The sequence below is a fragment of the Elaeis guineensis genome, chromosome 3 (genome assembly GCF_000442705.2).
Source record: "Elaeis guineensis isolate ETL-2024a chromosome 3, EG11, whole genome shotgun sequence".
In the NCBI taxonomy this organism is placed as follows: domain Eukaryota; kingdom Viridiplantae; phylum Streptophyta; class Magnoliopsida; order Arecales; family Arecaceae; genus Elaeis; species Elaeis guineensis.
Window position 1 is genome coordinate 105,501,898 of NC_025995.2, and position 20,769 is coordinate 105,522,666.

General features: G+C 35.1%; 2 protein-coding genes and 1 long non-coding RNA gene across 4 annotated transcripts; all 3 read left to right on the forward strand.

Moving 5' to 3' along the window:
• The first annotated feature begins 673 nt into the window (after positions 1–673).
• Positions 674–2,155, forward strand: LOC105041203 (ribulose bisphosphate carboxylase small subunit, chloroplastic). Its single transcript, XM_010918066.3, has 3 exons — positions 674–932; positions 1,059–1,190; positions 1,698–2,155. Exons 1-3 carry the CDS (start codon positions 753–755, stop codon positions 1,926–1,928), a joined length of 543 nt encoding a protein of 180 aa, XP_010916368.1. The 5' UTR covers positions 674–752; the 3' UTR covers positions 1,929–2,155.
• An 846-nt stretch (positions 2,156–3,001) lies between these two features.
• LOC114914025 (uncharacterized) lies at positions 3,002–4,445 on the forward strand. The gene is made up of 2 exons (XR_003800455.2): positions 3,002–3,671; positions 3,825–4,445. It is a non-coding gene; the product is annotated as an uncharacterized lncRNA (long non-coding RNA).
• A 10,968-nt stretch (positions 4,446–15,413) lies between these two features.
• On the forward strand, positions 15,414–17,738 carry LOC105041202 (uncharacterized). 2 transcript variants are annotated; one of them, XM_010918065.4, is made up of 4 exons: positions 15,414–15,553; positions 16,037–16,245; positions 16,344–16,407; positions 16,972–17,606. In XM_010918065.4, the coding sequence occupies exons 2-4, from the start codon at positions 16,073–16,075 to the stop codon at positions 17,239–17,241; spliced, it is 507 nt and encodes a 168-aa protein (XP_010916367.1). In that variant the 5' UTR covers positions 15,414–15,553; positions 16,037–16,072; the 3' UTR covers positions 17,242–17,606. The 2 variants fall into 2 exon arrangements, with proteins under 2 accessions (XP_010916367.1, XP_073110342.1); XM_073254241.1 differs by lacking the exon at positions 15,414–15,553 and having other exon boundaries at positions 16,972–17,738.
• Positions 17,739–20,769: the final 3,031 nt, after the last annotated feature.

The following is a 20,769-nucleotide window of genomic DNA, read 5'->3' on the forward strand; positions in this document are numbered from 1 at the left end:
ATATCGCATTGGATATTAGAGATCAGCTAGCATTTTTGTATTCTTTCAATTTTGTCGGATGTCACCTTAAAAGCTAACATTTTTCTTTCCCAATAAATTTTAAGTGGGCTCCTTGCATTGCTTTTGGTGTTCCCAGCTTTAATTTTTTTTTTTTTTCCCGTAACATCAGTTTTCAAGATCTTTTTCTTTTTTTTTTTTTTTTCCGCTGAGCCAGATGGTTTATACATCTACTTCGAGTACAGCCAACTTTTCAAGATTTTAAAAACGTAATCGAAAAACTGCGGCATGGTATCCGATACCGACATACCGTGTACTGATACGGTTTTCTCTCGGGACGGTGCCGTAATTTCCGATAGTTTTTAAAACCTTGTTTCAACTGTCACAACCGTACACTCTCATAAGTAGCCAAGGAGGAGACAATAGGGCTCAGGGCCATCACTCATTCACGTACAGGGGATAAGATAGCCTGCCCTGGACACGTGGCACATCAACAGAGGCACCCAATTTGATAAGGGCGTCATCCATTCCCACCCTTCATGTGTGGTGGTGGAAGTGAAATGTCACCCCTCTGGATCCAATGGCCAAGAAAATCCACACCATCCACCTCAAATCGAGTTCACCAATGGATGGAAAAAATCATCGCAAGAAGAGATTTCAGGTTATATATAGGAACGGTGTTGGTGCGTTAAGGCCTCAGTCCTGCTGCAAGATCTTTTGTTAAGGTGGGAGAGGAGTAAGGAGAAAGAGAGGAAATGGCTTCCTCTATGATGGTCTCTTCTGCCGCTACTGCGTCCCGGGCCACCCCAGCCCAATCCAGCATGGTCGCACCCTTCACCGGCCTCAAGTCGACCTCCGCCTTCCCGGCCACAAGGAGGGCAAGCAACGGCTTCTCAAAGCTTCCAAGCAACGGAGGCAGGGTTCAGTGCATGAAGGTATCGAATAGAGAAGAAAAAGATGATGAATTAAGCATTACGGCAGAATCATATATAATCATTAGCTGATGTTTCTTCTCTCATTCTTGTGCAAATAACCATGCATGCATGTGTTTTGCTTCATAGGTCTGGCCGATCGAGGGACTGAAGAAGTTCGAGACCCTCTCTTACCTTCCGCCTCTCTCCATCGAGGCTTTGCTCAAGCAAATTGAGTACCTTCTCCGTAGTGGATGGATTCCTTGCTTGGAGTTCTGCAAAGTAAGTATCCAATTAGTTTGAAGGTATCTCTTGGGTCCTAGTTCTAGGTCAAGGAAGAACAAATCTTTGTAATGGTAATAGGAAAAAAAAGGAAATATATATATATATATATAGGCATCTCTCTCGCTTCTTCGTTGATTCATAACAGAAGAAATATAGATTATTTTGTCATAGACCCAACTTAGGGAGCTTTATGGAAGCCAGCATGGATTCTTTACCTAGATGGTCCAAAGGAGATGCAACGGCTAGCCCGTAGGCCCATCCTGACTATTAACAAGTCACCCTGATCCACCAAGTCAGAGGGCTTGATTTGAAACTAAACATTGGCCCAAAAGCCTATGTGTATCAGATCTAAATCAACCTTGAGACGGTGAGTTACTCTTTGAGAATGGGGACTAATTTCAAAACATAATCTTAAAGATTGTGTGACATATTTTGAAAACATAACATCAAATGCCTCCGTTGTTAATACAGATAGTTGAGTGAACCTATCTGTGTATTGTGTAGGTTGGCTTTGTGTCCCGTGACAACAACCGATCCCCTGGATACTACGATGGACGCTACTGGACCATGTGGAAATTGCCCATGTTCGGCTGCAACGATGCCACCCAGGTCGCGAAGGAGCTTGAGGAGTGCAAGAAAGAATACCCGGACGCATTCATCCGGATCATTGGATTCGACAATGTTCGCCAAGTTCAGTGCATCAGTTTCATCGCCTACAAGCCCCCAAGCTACTAAGCATGAGCTGAATGTGTCAAGTGTCTAGAGTGTCTGTCCCGTTCGACTCGGTTTGGGCTCTTTAAATTGCTTTGCCTCATTGTTCATTTCCTTCTTTATTCCCTCTCTCCAACAGATGAGAATTGGACTAAGGTCACTGTTATTTTGGTTGGTGAGGAACATCACAGCTCCGGCTATGTATATTGTTATTGTCTACTAATTATAAACCTATATATGGATTGGGTGTCTGTCTTTTCTCTGCAGCATGAAGAAACTTGTTTAGCATGTCATTTTGCTTTTTATTAAACATTATTTTGTCACTCTAAACATCAGAGCCGAGAGCCAATTTTACTGCAACTCGGTAGGTGTAGTACCGAAGATGTTAGGTAGTTGGAATAGCGGATGACTATAACCACAGGAACTCTAGCTGTGGGCGCTCAAGTTGCAGCTCACAGCCCAAACCCAATCCAGCAGCTGGCCCTATCACGATAGCTCACTGCATCCGCTATATCTGTCTCCTATCACTCTTATCTATGTTTGGTTGGAGTCATGAGAGAAAGAATGGATAGAATTGGAAGGATGGATAATCTCCATCCACCGTTTGATTCAAAAAATTTAAAGAAAAATGGATGGAAATGAGAGATTGTCCATCTATTCGAACCCACCATTTTGCATCCTCCGAAATTAGGAAAGTACAAGTAAGGATGAAGCATAGGAGGATGGGTTTTTATATTGATAAAATTATCCTTTATTAATTTTTTATAAAATTTTAATATTTTTTTATTCATATATATTTTTATTGTAACTATACTATTTACTTTATATTATTAAATTTTATTACTAATTATTTTAATTTTAATATATAATTTTCATAATTATAAGTAAATAATTGAAATTATCTTCTATTTTTTTATTTATGTTCACTATTTTTTAATTAACTATTTGTATAAAATTAATTTACTATTTAACTTAAATGACAAATTAGTTATTTATTTATATAATTAATACATAAATAAATTTATTCATATACAATTAATTTATAAATTTATTTATTAAATTAAATTAAATATATATTTAATTATAAATTATATAGATTATAGTTTATATATATTTTTTATTTTTTATATATTATAAATTAATAATAATATTTTTATCAAATGATAGTTTAGTAAAAATGTCTACAAATATTATTCATCCTTCATTTTATTTTTTCCATACTGAATAGGAGAGAGAATCATTTCTATCTATTCTTTCATATTTTATCAAATATTATGAGAGTATGGATGAAAGATTCATCCATTTTTTTTTTTTCGTATATCTTTTTTTCAATATCCATCCTCTCTTTCAATCATTCATACCAAATAGAAGATTAACGTCGCTGGATAAGATTGCCTCGTTATTGATATGCTTTAAATATCAGTACGCAAGCGTTGGAGTCTTCCTGAATCCAAAGCCCGTTATCAATTGCAGCTGTACACCTAACCAGGCGGCGTTCAACTCAGCCAAAGATTTAACCAACATTAGCGCCGTGAATGATTGATTTATGTTCCCACCCACAGCTAACCCGGAAACAAAGGCTCTGTGATGGCATGTGAGGGTGTCAGAGAAGTCATCCATGTAAAAGAGGCTTCCAAGCAGGAGATGCCACCTCCAGAATCATGTGCTTTGTTCCAGAACTCTTTTATCTAAAAAGTCCTGTGACCGGAGAATGGGGAATGACCATCTAGTTTCCATCAAATAAAAAATGGCCATCTCGTCTCCCCGGTGAGATTCCCACTCGCCTTCGTGTAACCTTCTCTTTCTTGCTTGCTTTTTATTTTCCTTTTCTTGAACAATGCTTTCAGGAATTAATATCTCTTCGGTCAGGTCTAACATTTTCCTGGTATGTTTTCGTTGATTTCTAACCCTAAAGTGTAGATTGCTCCTCAAAGTACGGGGAAAATTTTGATCACTTGTAAACGAGCTCATGCCGGCTATGGATTAAAAAACGCAACAAGCTCATCAGGGCACGCTCAGCACTTCACATGGTCCCTTCGACCTCGTTAAGTCGGAACAGGTCTGTTTCAGCTAAAGCTGGCACTGGTCGATGCAACGGTGATCCGTCAACCTTTAGTAACATGGCACGTGCATTAGCAACCAACTCACAAGACCTTACTTTTCGTAGCTCAAGACCGTTCATGATTCCTTCAAAGAAAAGACCTCTTATCATTAATTTATCACCAGAAATATGTACGGTTAATCCTTCACATATGGTTCCGCTCCTCGATCTTCAATCTTCGCAGCTCAAGAGCTAGATGTGGTTCAAAAGGCGACCATCTTACTCGGATCTTGATCCTACTTATTGGTGACAAGTTTCACCTTGATTCTCCTTTCGTTTACATCGTTATAAAATCAAAAAAATGTAACTGCAGAGATTTTCTTTTTCTTCTTTTTTTTTTCTTTCTTTCTATCTTTTTTTTCAGGGGATGCAAAGAGACCAACCCTTACTGTAATTATCTAAGCCCAAATTTATTACAAATACACTATACCAAAATCAAATTAGAAACTTGTTAAGGAGGGTTATGATCGCAACAAGTTCCAATGCACATGATTGCAAGTAATCATACATGTTTTTGACTGTTTTAGGAGTAGACATAGCACCTATAAAATTTTCATTTGATGCTGCCCAAGCAGTCCAAAGATTGAATATTGAAGTAAATTTGTCAAAGATGAGCTTGAAATAGCCATTGTGCTGTAATTATGACAAGGCATTATCAGTACATTATAAAAAAAATAAATTATTAATAATAACTAATTATCATTATTAATAACTAATTTGCTATCGCTAATGTTATTAGCGACTACATACTATCGCTAAAAATTTAATGAAAATAATTTCATCACTAATTATCATTATTAGCGACGATAATTCAGCTATCGCTAATAATACTAATTAACGACAGTATTAACGACAAAAAGTCATCGCTAATAATTTTAATTTTTTTTAATTAAAATATAAAAATTATTACCGACGGTATAACCATCGTTGCTGCCGTCGTTAATAATTTTTTAATTTTTTATTTAAAATATAAAAAAATATTAGCAATGGCAAGTACCGTCGCTAATAATTTTAATTTTTTTAAAAAATTTATAATTAAATATTTTAAAAATAATTTTAATCATATTAACAAGCAATAATATTTTTTAAAATCTATTATAAATAAAATAATAATTATTTAACATAATAAAAAATATAAAATTAATTATATTATATTAAAAATATAAATTAGAGTCAATTTCAGAAAGATTGGAGTCGATCTTGGCTCGTTGGTATGAAAATGGCACGCAAAGAGGATGCCTCATGGGACGACCCATGGATCAACCCCTGTTGAATAGAAAGCACAGACAGAAAATTAATTTTTTCGAAACCTAGAGGAGTCGATCCCAAAAAAATTAGAGTCGACCCCAGAGCGGATAGAGTCGACCCCAAAAAAATTAGAGTCGACCCCAAGCACAGGATGGGCTATAACTTTTATCTTATTATTTTAATATTTTAATTCTGCTATAACTTATTGTATTCACCTCACAACCACACTAAAATTAAGTTAATTCAAAGCACATACTTGTTAAGAGTTTAAATTTGGTTAAAATCTTATAAGAACCCAATTCACTCTTCCTGAGTTGCTATCTCTTAGCAACAATATGTCGATATGGAGATATGTATTTTAATATACTACTTCGATTCTTGAACAGATTATTCCTCCATATTTCATTTGATGATACGAAGCTATAGACATCCCGACCCATTGATTGGATAGTTAGATTGAATTTTTATCTCCTAGATCTTCTTTCCGAACTCAAGCAACTTTGAAAAGAATAATAAGACCTATTTTACATGAAAAAATTATAAAATAAAATATTAAAATATATTAAGGATAAAATATATAAAAGATCGTAGGAAGCACAACATCACCCTCAATCTTGAGAAAAAAATTTAGAAACTAACCTGAAAAAAAGATTCCTCTAGCATAAGAAAATGTGTTTGGGAGAGCCCCTCATCAATGTAGTGGTCTAAAAACATCATCTGATGGGGTTTTGAAAGGGTTACTACTGCGCTTGCAGCAGTCCTCTATTTCTATTTAGTGGATTGTTTAATTGATATGAAAGCTTAAGTGGATTAGGAAGATTTTGCTAAAAAATATTTTTAAAATTTTGCATCTGATTTTTTTCTCATTAGGTTTATAGGAGGTTGCTGTTTGCAAGATCACAGCCATCCAGTCTCAAAGGAAATCATCATTTGAAAAAAGATTTACATTCTTATCTGATTTTAGGAAATATTGATGCAGCAAGATAGTGAATGAAAGATAGAGAAAAAAGAGAGAAAAAAAATCAGTTCACTATTTTGATAAGTTTTGGATCAAAAAAAAATTCAGCACTCATCTTTTCTCAGTTTCTTGCCTGCCGAATACTTAGAAAAAAAAATTCAGCACTTATCTTTATAGCTATTCATCCTCTTTTTAAACATTTACTAACAATAACATGTGCTATGCAATAGGATTCAATTAATTTGCAAAAAAGATTAGCAAGAATATAATGATAAGCAAAAGCTAAAGTTGTCTTGAATATTAAATGCTATGTCAAGATCTAAATAATATATAAGCAATAATATATAAATAAGAATTAGTACTATACTCATTCTTCATTTATTGAATATTTGATCTATATAATCAAAAAATAATTATAGAATTGCATTACTCTTTCTCCATTTCAAGAAACACATAAAGTATGTCAATTCGAACCATAACAGTCATTAAATATAGACGGTTAAATTCACCAACACCAAATATACAAACAAAATATATCCATCATTTGCAACAATCCGATCAAAGAACATACTTTAACATATAAATAACAGTTATACTTGTTCAACCGAAAATATTCTTTATAAGTCAACCAAAAATATAAGCTGCTAAAATATGAAGATGAGATGATTTGAGCTCTAAATCTTTGAGTGGTCCATCCACAACCTTATTCAATAAATCAATTGATAATATTTTTATATCTTTTAAACTTTTATATATAATAACTAATGCAAATCTCTAGCAATCATCTGCATTTTGTCATTTAGCCGTTCCAAGCCTCCATCGACCGAGACACCTAAGAATGAAAAAAATAAAAAGAAAAAAAAATCAGCGAAAACAAAGGAGAGGCTAAATAAATAAATAAAAGGTTAGTCCCTTTCCAACGTAGGTGGATCATTTTTTTCTTTTTACTTTTTTTTCATTTCTTTCATTTTTTTGGAGATCTATCGGAAGGAGAGATCGGATGAATTTCTTCAGTTTCAAATGAAATTCTTTACCGGCAAGGGGGGTGGTGGATACAGCAAAGGGGTGGCGTATTCGGCAAGGGTGGCGGCGGGCCAGGGGCTTAGGGCTCGGAGAGACAGTCAGGGGAGGCGGGCTAGAAAATCAGGGAGGCGAGCTGGGGAATCGGAGCTCGGAGAGGCGATTGGCGGCTCAGAAGAGCTGGATCCAGCAACGAGATAAAGAGGGGGATTAGAGGCAGCCAGGGGGAGGCGAACTGGGGGCTCGGAGAGGTGGTCGGGGCTTAAAAATGTGGGAGGCGATCGAGAGGCTTGGGATTCAGGGGGCTATAGGAGGCGGTCGGCAGCTTGGGAAAGTCAGATCTGATATAGCAGTGGGAGAAAAAGGGGACCAGAGGTGGGGTAAAGAGGAGGGCAATGGGGGGAGAAGGGTGAGGCGGCAGGGGTCCGATCTGGTAAGGGAAGGGACGAGAAGAAAAAAGAAGGTCAGACGATAGGACGCCGGCTTCGAAAAGTCGTTAGGAAGAAGGGAGGAGCTCAGAGATGCAGACTTCGGAAAGAAAATGGGAGGTTGGGCGGTGTGAGGTTGGGGGGAGGAGGCCGCGGGCTCCAGTGGTGTGGCATGAGCAGGAGAATCGGGAGAGGGGGCATTTGATCAGTCTCCGATGGGGGAGATAGAAATCGAGGGCAAGAGAAATTAAAAGGAAAAAAATGAGGATTTTAGCGGGGAAGCCAAAATCGAGGGGCGGGGAGGAAAAATCGAGTTATTAGTGATAGCTTTTTTCATCGTTAATAGTTCCGTCACTAATAAATGTTAATGACAATATTTTACCATCGCTAATACTATATTCACCGTTGCTAGTAAGTTTAATAAATATTTTTTTTACGATGACTCATTCTGGTGCTAATAGAGCCATCGCTAATGAGTATTAGCGACGGCACTTGCCATCGTAAATATTATATTTGCTATCACTAATAAATTTAATAAATAATTTTTTTTTATGATAGCTTATTTTTTTATCGCGATTGATGGTAAGTAAAAACTATTATTAGCATCGATAAAATTGTCATTGCTAATAGTCGCCACTAAAAGTCTTTTTTTTTTATAGTGATAGTATAGTATGTGGATATGATATTGTAATTTTATATTATTTTGGGTAATTAACAAGATGCATTAGAGGAAAAAATTGGTTATTCTTGTTCTAATCATGACAATTAGGATAATTATCATCTCATTGATGAGGCAGAACATACAAGTAATCTTTTTTTTATTTCTCCTTTTAAACTAGGGAGTGGGTGTAGGGGGTCATCCACAAAGTGGTCTCTAAAAAGGTAGGAGACAATCAATTAGACACGCAATTATGCTAGATATTTAATTATTATTGTGCTTCATATTATTGTAGTAGTTAAACATGAATCTAGCCAAGATTATGTGAACAATAACATGGGATTGTGTTGAACTGTCAAAGTTAATTTTGCAGAGAACTGAGTCAAAATTATGATCTAACTTTGCTACCAGATTGAGGTCAAAATATCTTTGATCTTTCCATTGGACCTATCAAAACATGATATTTGCTTAATATAAGATAATTACAATATTGGAAGCCTTGATTGGTTCTTTTCTTAGTTGCCACCATAATTTTAAACAAAAGTATTATAAATATTTTAAAGACCTTATAGGAGTTTTGTACACCTCTTATTGTGCTATTGAGATAAGTAATATGAAAAAAATTGTAATGATCATTTTTTTTTGTTTTAACAAATCACTGCAATGCAAATAAGTATCACTATTTTTATTAATATTTTTTTAAATAAAAATCATTCATTTCAAAATTCAAAATATTTTTTTCAAAATTTCTTTTAGAAATGATTATATGATCCATATATATATATACATATATATATATATATATATATATATATATGCGCGCGCACGTGTACGATCTCTCTCTCGATATATATATATATATATATATATATATCGAGAGAGATCGTACACGTGCGTGCGCATATATATATATATATATATATATATATATATATATATATATATATATATATATATATAATTTAATAATAAAAAAAAATAATGCTCCATTATAGTTCATTATTCGATAATATCATAATAACGGCCATTATTTCAATATATTTTAATGTTAAAAAAATGAAAAAGATTTTTTTAGATAAATAATGGTCGCTGTTACATCGGTCAATAACAATTTCAGAGAGGGTTGCTATACGGCAGTAACGTGTAATGTAAACCACCGTCACAGTCTCTTTCAACCATCACAATTCAACAATTCCAATTCCCAACTCAGCTTTTCACTTAGAATCCATCTACCAGTCTTCGATATACAATCGACAAGGACTACGGTTGGTACTTCTGTCGATCAGGGCAAAGCTAAATAAGTAATATATCCAGACTTTATCTGTTGATACGAAATTCAAAAACATTATGCAACATGGGATCTTGTTAATTGGATCCGTCGCTTTCGTAGACTCCACGCGCAAAGCGACTCTTCCTCCTTAGATCCATCGATCCAATGCATTCGTCAAATTATTTTATTCTCATTTTTTTAATCCAACAAGAAAGTTGTACCAACAAAAAAATCCAACAAGAAAAAATCATGTTGGACAACTGGCGGTGGATTCCACCAAATCACGTGGATTATTCCAAGTGGATTCACAATACCAATCCTAATAGGAATATGAGCCATCCTTTATATTTTAATGGTCTATCATTAACGTGGCAGGCTACTAATCAAGACCCTCAAAATGTTAATCTATGCAGGGACTAGAATATGGACCATGTTACGTGACTTGATACGGTGAGGGCGTATACTACCGCAAATATTTTAGGGAGGTAACCGAAGTCTTTCAGGCCAGGGCCCCACGCTTGCATTAGCATGGCACCAAGTTGGGAAAGTGATATATATTGGAAAGCTTTAGAGTTAATGCATGATGGTGACACTGGTCTCCATATTGCTAATATTTACCATGCCAAGATGTCTGAGTAGAATACCAGAATTGCTAATGTCAATGAGTTAGATAATAACTTTAGATGTATACTAATATATCAGAAAATTTTTCCTTTGTGATTTTTTTGTCAGATTCATTACCCTCTTGCGAGCAAGACTAGGTCATCTATTTAATTACAACTTACTAGCTCTTGGGATATGCTACTTCCTGATCAAGAAGTCATTTTGAGATGTGTATAGTCGGTGATCCAACGATGGATTCCTTTTTTCGCACAAAAAATACAATCCTCATCCATAAAATTTGGATAAAATAATTGTTCATAGACTTCACAAGATGTAGACCAAATTATTAACAAAAGAATTTGCATATTCAAAAATAAAAATTGATGAGGAAGGTGACTTTATAATTTATACAATTGGAGGTAGAAATCATCCAAAATTTTCAAGAATCATGCTTTGAAAAAAAATTGCACAGCTTTCATGTCGAAAGCATGCAGGCGACACACAATTAGGAATGGGGGTACAATTTGCATGATTTATAGGTAGTTATTATCTATATGTACTCGCAAATTTAGCTACTTTGCAAAGATAATAAATTGAAACATTGGATAGATATACAAATACATTGCACAATATAATAAGAATTGTTAAGTTTTTAGTAAAACTATCAAAATTGTTGAGATGAGTTATGTATGGTATCTAAAAGTTTTGGTAGAGCATGATGTCATATGTACTTTATGCCTAAGTATCAAACATGTTCTTTATTCTTCAAGGCACTTCTTCTATTTTAGTGACAGATATTTTCCAATTAAGTTGGCAATGCATGTATGATATCTTATATGATTAATTAGATTTGGTTGTAGTATCTCTAGATTCATTTATATATGGTAGTCTACAATTAGTTTGAAAGATATTTTTTTTTAAAAAAAATTGAGATTGCATAATCTAATACTTTTTATTATCATGAGCCCTTTCCATCCTTTTATAACCTACTTGAAAGTATATTTCTTGTCCATACACAAATACACACATCACAATATTATGAATCCAAATAACCTTCTAAAGCACTCCAATGATTTTGCAATAAACAAGGGACAACCGTAGCTATGAATAAGCTGTTCTATCTCAAAATAAATGAAAAGGGTAGTGAATCTGTTTGGCATGAAAATACCTATCAAAGAGAAACCAGCACTTAACCTTAATTATGCAACTATGTATACAATTGATTGGAATGCAGCGTTTGATGAATACCTACGAATTAATTGATGAAATATGATATCACAGGACTGGACTTTTTCTTTTAAGATCTCAAATTAGATATCAAGTCTGAATACTTTTTATTGGCATACTTGTTTTTTCCTTCATTTAGTTCATATGTTTGAGGGAGGCCTAAGAGAAATTTATTTATCAAAAGGAGGGTATACTTTTAGATCGTAGCATTAGTTATGCTATGTGCCTATGTTAAACCCAACAATGTCTTTTTTTGTCAAAAATTTATGCAAAAAAAAAAAAAAAAGAATGTAGAGAAATAAGATGTGCCATGTACATAAAAGATGTATAATCATTGGGATATCTTAGGACTTGGGACACCAATGATGTCTATTAAGTGGAGCCCACAAGATTTTTTGATTAAAATTTTAAGGAAAAGCCATGCTAAGATTGGTTATATGTAGGGGCTTTGCATTACTAATAGAGATATTATCATCTCCTCTTCATTCAAATCTTTTTGATCATGATACACTCTTGACTTTAGAAGATAAATTTTATTATCTTATCTTTTATTAGATAAAATGATAAAATTTGAAAATTAGTAAAAGAAAGTATTTATAGTCCTCAATATCATCATAAAAGAATGTAATAATTTTGGACATATAAATAGATTTTATGTAATAACAAACCTCCAAAAATAATATTTTGTCCACAAGAAAATTCATGATTATAATAGGCCTCATATCCTTTTGAGAGGGAACAATGCTTAAGTGTTAAGAATTCTCACAAATATCTAGAGAAATATCTGGATTAGCACCCTTTTAAAAGAGTTGCAATGAAAAAAAGGTTTGTGATAAGATAATGTGTTAGTCATGACTTGCAATACTTTAGAACTCTTGTTAACTTAGCATTGCTTATATAAGAAATATGTCCGACTAAAAAGAGGTCAAGATTTTTTTTTTTTTTGAATATTCATGGACATTTCAATATCATATATGGTATGGTAATATCATTTAATGAATAACATTTGATGGTGCTTTGCATCATGGGTTACTATTACCTCTTTTGTTTGAATTTGAGGGATCTTATTTCTACATTATCAATCATGTATTTATATTGCTAGATTGCTTGCCAAATAGATAGGCCATGCTTAATCATCAATCTCCATTTATAACTAAATTATTTATTTTCTAAAAATAGAGAGAGTTCAAATTTGACCAATAATTTTAATTTGTAACAATCCAATACCTTATCTAAAAAGACTAATAAAAATGTATTATTTGGATTCTCTGATTTGATATAAGTATTCAAAATCTTTCCAATGAATAATCGATATAGAACTACATATATTTCGTGCAGCTCTTCATGTACTTCTCCATTTAAATTCTGGCGTCCTGGTTAGACTAAGGATCTAAATTTATTTATTCATTTATAAACATCATGATTTATGATATCCTTTAGTCCAAATGAATGTTACTACAGTATTTCTTAACCCATATGAGTTATAGGCCGATTCGATTTTGATACTATTTAAAATAATTTAGAACCTCATCTAAAAAAATTAATCAAAAAATATTATTTAATTTTTTTGATCTTCTATAAATATTCAAGTTTTTCTCGATAGATGATCAATATAAAACTAAATATACATTGATATACATCATCAAAAAAATTAAAACCCTACATAAAGTCCAATATCTGGTCTCCATAAGCAAAGCCAGGGCCACAGGCAAGACACATGCCCTTTGTTTCATTTTGTATGCTTCTAAACAGTTGCGTGCTGGAAAACGATAATAATAAGAATGAAAAATTATGTCAGTCTATTGTTTCATGCATCTCACTCATTTGGCAAATGTATCGTAATGCTAGAAAAACAAAACAAAAAAAAAAAGAGAGAGACTGAAAATGAAAAGGCAAAAAAAAAGAAAAACAGCAAAAATAGTAGAAAAAAATCAAAAAAAAGGAAAAATTTTATTTTACTAACATTAGATATCTTTTATTCTACAGGGTTAAGAAGAAATCACTACATTTACAAATGCAATCATATTTTTCTTCAATTTAATCATCTTTATGCTCCATGTTCTAGTATATAAGTCAGAATCTACAATACTTGATCACCTTCATTTGCTCATGGAACATAGTAGTGAAGTTTTATATTGTACATATAACTACCAGCATACAGGTATTTTGGGCATGGATGAATAAATTGGCCTATAAGGTGAGTCTCCATTATTTTAGAACCTAACTTTGGTTCAAGATGACAATGGCTCTTCCCTGGAACACATGCCTTGCTGCTGCTTCATTAAATGCACATGTTAATTCGTATTTTTATTTGTGGTTGTCGGAATTCTATACTTCTACTGAATTTCACAACATGATGATTCATTCTGGGCATCTTCTTCTATTGTCTGAATTTGGTCTATGTATGGATATACTATTTTCAATGTTTCAGATATTGATCACGTGTATTATATCCCTGAAAAAACAAAAGAAAAAGGGTAAGAAATTGAAAATGAAGAATCAAAAAAGCAGAATCAAAAAGAAAGAAAAAAAAAAAGAAAATAAGAGCAGAAAAATATCAAAAAAAGAAAAAAAATATTATTTTATTAACATGGGTTTTCTGTTATCTCGTAGGATTAACAGAAAGTTCATCCAGTTGCTAATACAAATATTTCTTTCTTACATTGGATCTTCTATATGGATGCAGGATTTATCAGATGGTCAGAATTTGTTATGCTTTACAAGCTATCTTTGGTTTCATTATCAGATGGTCAGAATTTGTTATGCTTTACAAGCTATCTTTGATTTCATAATTTCAAGTATCCAATATTTTTTACCGAAGGGATGCAGTTGGTGGCAGCGATTTTCCTTCTTCATATTCATCTTGGGGTATTATCTCTCGAGATGTAACAAATTTTTGTTCATGATGCCTATATCCTACTGATGTTGTCAATAATATTTTCTTCGTCGTCTTTGTTGCTAATTTATCCTTATGATGTTGTCAATAATATTTTCTTCGTCGTTTCTGTTGCTAATTTACAGCTATAAGAAAATACAATGTACATAAATAGCAGATGATGTGGTTTACGTGTCAAAAGTGACGAACCTTCCTTCCTTTTCCTCACGATTTTGTCCCTAAAAAGTGCCTCACGTGAGTAAGAGAGATTTCACACTTTTAAGCAGTAGACACTCTTGACTGCAACCGATATGGGACTTTCGAGGCTCAGCCTCTAAATGCCCGATCCACAACAGCAGATGTTATTTTTGGACATATAATTCAATCATTCTTTTCCATCATATATTTTTATATACTTCACAAAATGTATGAATTGTCAGAATTAGATATGATAATGGGTATATATATTATATTCAATGTGCATCTCAATAATTTTTGGGCTCGTATAAGTTACAACTTGTTGGCTATCTGCTTCCCCTTGTTGCACACACAAGTTCTGTAGATAAAATTGTAATTTCAATCAAAAAAAAAACAACTTGTTGGCTATCTGCTTCCACTTGTTGCACACACAAGTTCCTGTAGATAAAATTATAATTTCAATCCAAAAAAAAAAAGGGAGGACGGACGAACCGGGCTTTAGGAGGGCAGCAGAAGAGTGAGAGCGTCGTCCTCTCCACGGGCACCTTACCCGCCATTAAAAATCAGATTTTCTTTATTATAAAAAAGACCGAATAATTGACGAGTGGGTGCCAACCTCGACGGCGCTTTCCACGAGAGATACCAGCCACGTGAAAAAATAAACAAATACGATATAATAAACTAATAAATTATTGATAATTATTTCTTTCCCGAGATAATAATATATTTATCAAAAAGATAATTGGCATGATTACGGGGATCTTTGCTGTTGTCTGTGTCCGCTTATATGATACTTCCGCGTATTTTCCTCTCTGCTGGTTTCTTTCTTCTTTTTTTATTATTTTAAATTCTTTCTATATTTCTCTCTCTATCTCCATTATATATCTCTTCCCAACCCTCCTTCTTCTTTTTTTATTATTTTAAATTCTTTCTATATTTCTCTCTCTATCTCCATTATATATCTCTTCCCAACCCTCCTCGCCTTCTTCCTCTCACGCCGCCTCCCCTTTCATCGCTCTGGTTTTCACCATCTTCCCTCTCTTAGAAAAGAGAGGCAGCTAAGGTACGATCTCTTTCCTTCTCTCCGATGTTTCTGTTGTCCCCTCCACGCTTAGGTCTCTCTTGTAATTTTTTTTTTTTTTTTTTTTGTGGTTTTTTATGGGATGGGATCTTCTTCTCTTATTGATGCGAGCTTTTTTTTTTATTTCATTTCTCGTGCTGTATGCTTGTATTTGAAGTTAATTGAGATACGATTTTTAAGAGTTTTCTCTATTTTTCGCACCTTCGGAGCCTTCTCCACCAGATCTATGGATTTCGAGCTGTTTTATTTTGAGCCGGGTTGGATTTTTTTTTTTTTTTCGAAGTTGAATCGGTTTCTGTCCGAAAACCAGCTGAAAATTCGATCTTTTGAATTTACGAGAAGAGCCTCTTCGCCCTTTCTGAGCTCAACTCCTCCAGATCCATCAAAATCCCTGTTTTTTCCCGGTCGATCTGGCGCTTTTTAGGTGCAGAGTAGCGAAGATTTACCGGTTTTATTGTTGGGCAGGCGTTCTAACTGCGGATCTCGAGGGGGTGATCGAAGATGAACCACTGCGCGATGCAGCAGAACGCTTTCGCTGCCTGTGACGAGATGCGGGGGGCTTCCTCCTCCGTCGTCGCCGACCGGAGGCCCCCCGTTTTCTGCCCAAAGCCCCGTCGCCTTGCCCCCCTCTCCGCCGCCCCCGACCCCGTCCGTCCCCTCCGGTGGCACGCCAGGTAATTACCCCCGCCTCCTTTCCCCATCCTCTTAGACACTTGCTAATTTCTGTATCATTCTTTCTGATTCCTTCTCCTTTTCTTCTCTTTCCCAACAGTCATCAGGCCGATCTCTCGGATTCCAAAGCCGGGGCGGAGCTTCTCGATTTATTTATAACAAAGGTGAAATTTCTAATCTTCCCTCCCAGTTTTAGATCCATCGGTTGGTAAATATTAAATTAAATTAAATTTATTTACTGAAAAAATGGTCGGAGAAGCCAGTCTTTATATATATATATATATATATATATATATATATATATATATATATATATATATATATATATATGTATATATATATAATTATTAATAGTTGGATATTTTCTCCGAGAAAATATTAACTATTTTACCCAAAAAAAAGCGGGATATATTTACTTTTTTGTGCCAAAAAATATGTATCCTCGATCAAGATCTGACGGATGAGGTTCAGGGTACACCGAACGGAATCTGTTTGTCAGCCGTCAGATCCACCGTGACTAAAGATCAGATGGCTTTGATTGCTGGGTCTGTTTGGTCCCGCTGTGGTTCGGGGGCAAACGGAAAATATGATCATAGGATGTTTCCTCGCATTGTGATTGATTTCTTTAATATCTCTGGATTTTTTTTCAAAAAAAGATTTAGGTATATGCGCATAATAAAATTTTGTATCACGAACTAATCTCCTCCGTCCATTGTGGTCTTTTACAGGGTGGGGAACAGGCGGCCTCGTCACCCCCGTTCTTCTGCGGTTCTCCGCCAAGCCGGGCGGCGAACCCGGTGGTCCAAGACGCCCGTTTCGGTGAGGACCGACCGCCGGCGCCTATCGCCGCCCTCCCGGTTCCATCCGGCTCGCCGATGTCGCCGCGGAAAGGCTGCGTCCGTGCCAAATTTGGCCTGAAGCCGGCCGCCGTGAGAATCGAGGGTTTTGATTGCCTCAATCGCGATCGCCGGAGCTGCAGCATCACAGCTGTGGCATAAAAACACTTGCACATATTTATAACACAAACCCTAGTGCTCGATTTCCCCTGGAACACCTGAGATAAAAAAGGGGAAAAGAGAGGAATATTAACATCAACAATCCACAACTACATTTAGATGCTAATCCAAGAGGAGTTAAACAAGAGTCCATGTTTTGAGAGGGAATATGGAAAACTGGTTTGTTCTCCTGTTGTACATTTGCCCAGCTATCAATCTTTTTTGTTTGTTTGTAATTAAAGTTTTTATGTAGATACGGAATAAGGAGGGAGGGAGAGTGAGAGAATGAGGCGGCAAGCCAACCTTTGTATTTTATTTCAGTCCCTGTACTGGATTTTAGTCATTGTGGTTTTGTTTTTTATATCTAAGTTTCGGCGTGGAATCTGTATAAAAGAAATGTTAGGAAGTGGTCGGCTCGGTCATTTTGGGTCATGGCATGTATATGTCCATTTATATGTAAAACTTTGTATCTTAAGGGTCTTATTTGCCCCTTTCAATTACTCTCCTGTGCCCGGTGATTTTTTGGACCATGGCATGTGGGTGTCGACAAAGAGGAGCGGTTCTATCGCTTTACCAAAAGAAAAAAGGAACGATTCTATTCGGGCTTGTATGGCTTGCTGTGTCGAATGACCATTGGAATCTTATATATACAAAGTTTTGATAGAGATGCAGGAATTGTTCTACAAAGGCTGCTATATACGTCTGATATGATGTAATCATGATACGAAGTTGGGATCTATTGTGCAGGAATTTGAGATGCGTGTGTAAATTTTGTTAGATGAAAAAAAAAAAAAAAAAAAAAGCTAAGAAATGAGGCCCCAAGTTTGCTAACGGTTAGATCGGTGGTATTATTGTTTTTCTGTGGGAAGATGGGTGGGATTATTGTTATTGCTAGGGGAATGCTGAGAAGGTTACGTGCGGCATCTGTTCTCTAAATAATGTCGTGGGAACGGCCGTAAAGGGATGTCGCACATGCTTGACTCTTGTGATTTGACACTTTAACTAGTCTTTGTGACAAGTGGACCACATTGGCCGTTCTTCCAAACCTTGGCCTTTGGGTGCTTCGAAGGAGCAACACGCGAGCGACGCCGCTTGTTTCTTTACCTGACGTGGCAGGAGTGGGGTGGTCTCTGTTATCAAAATTTTTCAACCAATATGCACAGGCCGAGTCCGTAAATGAATGGTGTATCAATGGAAAAGGGTGAACAGCTATTTGATATTTTTTTTTGAAAAAAAAAAAAAACTTTAAGACTGAAATATAAGTGAAAAAGCTTCAATCCCAACATGCCATTTAAGAAACGACGCCTTATTTGAAGTTCCGAGGGATCCTCCTGAGAATTTTTTGCACTGCAACATAGAAAAAAGAAAGGAAAAAAAATCTAATTCAACATGTCATACAAGTATGCACACTTGAAATCCTTATGGTGATTTCATGATTTATACCAACCCTCTGACATGGAATGAGGATTTTTCTGTATTGGTCCGCAGCTTTATAGTTTGGACAAGTCATGTAGGCGGCGTCAGGTGTTGCACTTGCAAAAATTCAATGGTGTTTTGCGAATAATACCAATACTGTCGTAACGCATGGAACGGGCACCTGTTTTTCTTTTCACGCAGCTTTACATTTTGAAAAAGTTTGAGAAATATTTTGAGAAATGGTTGCTGGTTGGTTTATCATATTTGGTGTTAGTATATAAAAACCAACCTCATCATCGAGCCATATAATAAAATCAGAATCATCTAAAAATTATTGATTAAAATAATTTAGATCAGCTGAATATCGATCTAATTCAAACTTCAGCTCATTTATATGCCGATCTAAATTGATCATAGCTAATTACTGATAGATAAAATATGATCAGATTGGTTGTTTGCCGATCTACCATATGAGACGTCGTACAAATACCGACGTAACTGATATAATTTTAAAATACACAGACAGTTACCTCACAGCTGTTAGCCAATCCAACTGCAGCTGTCTTCCAGCCATTCTACAGTCTTCCAGCCATTCTACAGCTAATCTCTACATAGATAAATAATCCACGATCTTTATACAGCTGATCATTCCGTTAGAACAAACTAATGGCCTAACAAATTCTCTCTATTATTTGATAGTTAAGTAACTTCTCTCTATATAAAGAGGAGTAACGTACTCTCCGAGAAGTATGTCAGAAGTCACAGAATTAAGATTTTGCTGAATTTCTTTCAGCTTCCCTGCTAAAGGGAACAAGAGTCCTCTCTACTCTCAAAATTCTTTGTCTCATTTTCTAGTTTTTCTATTTTCACTACTGATTCTTAAGATTTCGGCTGATTTAATCATCGGAAGATCCTAATACTGAGGGTATCCCACCAGAGACTTTTTTTGCAGGATTTCTTGTGGACTTCACTAAATTATACTTAGGAGCACTCCAGCTCAATCCAAGACCGACTTTGCCATCTATCCTCTGGACCCTTGCGACATCAGATAGCATCAAGTAAAGACTATTCTACAATTCAGTGAAATGTCTTGGTCCATGTTAATCGTTACGATGATGAAATATTAATCTTCTTGGATTAATTATTTTATTTTGGGGTAGTTGTTTTCTCAAATTTTGAGCAATGCAATTCTCGTAATATATATTTTCCTGCCTCGTTTCCTCCGAGTGAATTTTCCCAACAAGGTTGCCCTTCCTTGGAGCCTTCTCATTCGTTTGAAACTTCACATCGTGAGTGTTAATGAAGTTGGAAAGAAATTGTGATTCTGAGTTGGTCAATCCTAAGCACTCGATCCTTTGTCCCACAGCAATATGGTATGTGAGATACCAAGAGGGAGTTGGGATGGTAAAGAGATGCTCAACGCAAAATATCGAACGGGAGGTTGCATTGAATTTTCTTGAGTTCTCCGCTAGTATAAAGCTTGCAAATTGTTGTCGCTTTCATCTCTCTCAGTTTTCTATATATTTAGCATCCATATTACATCTAATAAGAGGATGATGTTATTGTTTCTGAAATTTCTACTGAAGCAAGTGATAGCACTCAAGGTCACAAAAAGCCCTCCTTTCCCTGAAAGAGGTTCAGGTCTTGGATAAGGGCGTACACACGCACACACACATATATATAAACGGTGCATATTTGTATTTCCATACCTGTGTCGAATCATCAATCTCTCTCTCTCAAGATTGTTAGAAAAATTTCCTAACATTTTCCATGCATATACATATATATAATTTTCTTCTTTTTAATTGAATAGAAAACAATCGAATCTGCAAATTATAACCCGTCTTGTTCCACCAAAAGAAAATGTATGGCATGTGTATAGTTATTGTTAATAATAAATAGATCATTTTACAACTACTATGATTCATGAATTCTTTGGTTCTTCATGTTTTTTGGTTGCACAGATGCTTAGAGGATAAAAATAATAATGGAGTAAATATCCTCTTCTAGCCATGATCTTTATATTTTGTATTATAATCATTTTTCATATTAGTTCGTGTATGATGTAATGTTTTTGATACATTAAATAATTTAAAAATCCAAAGATATTATATT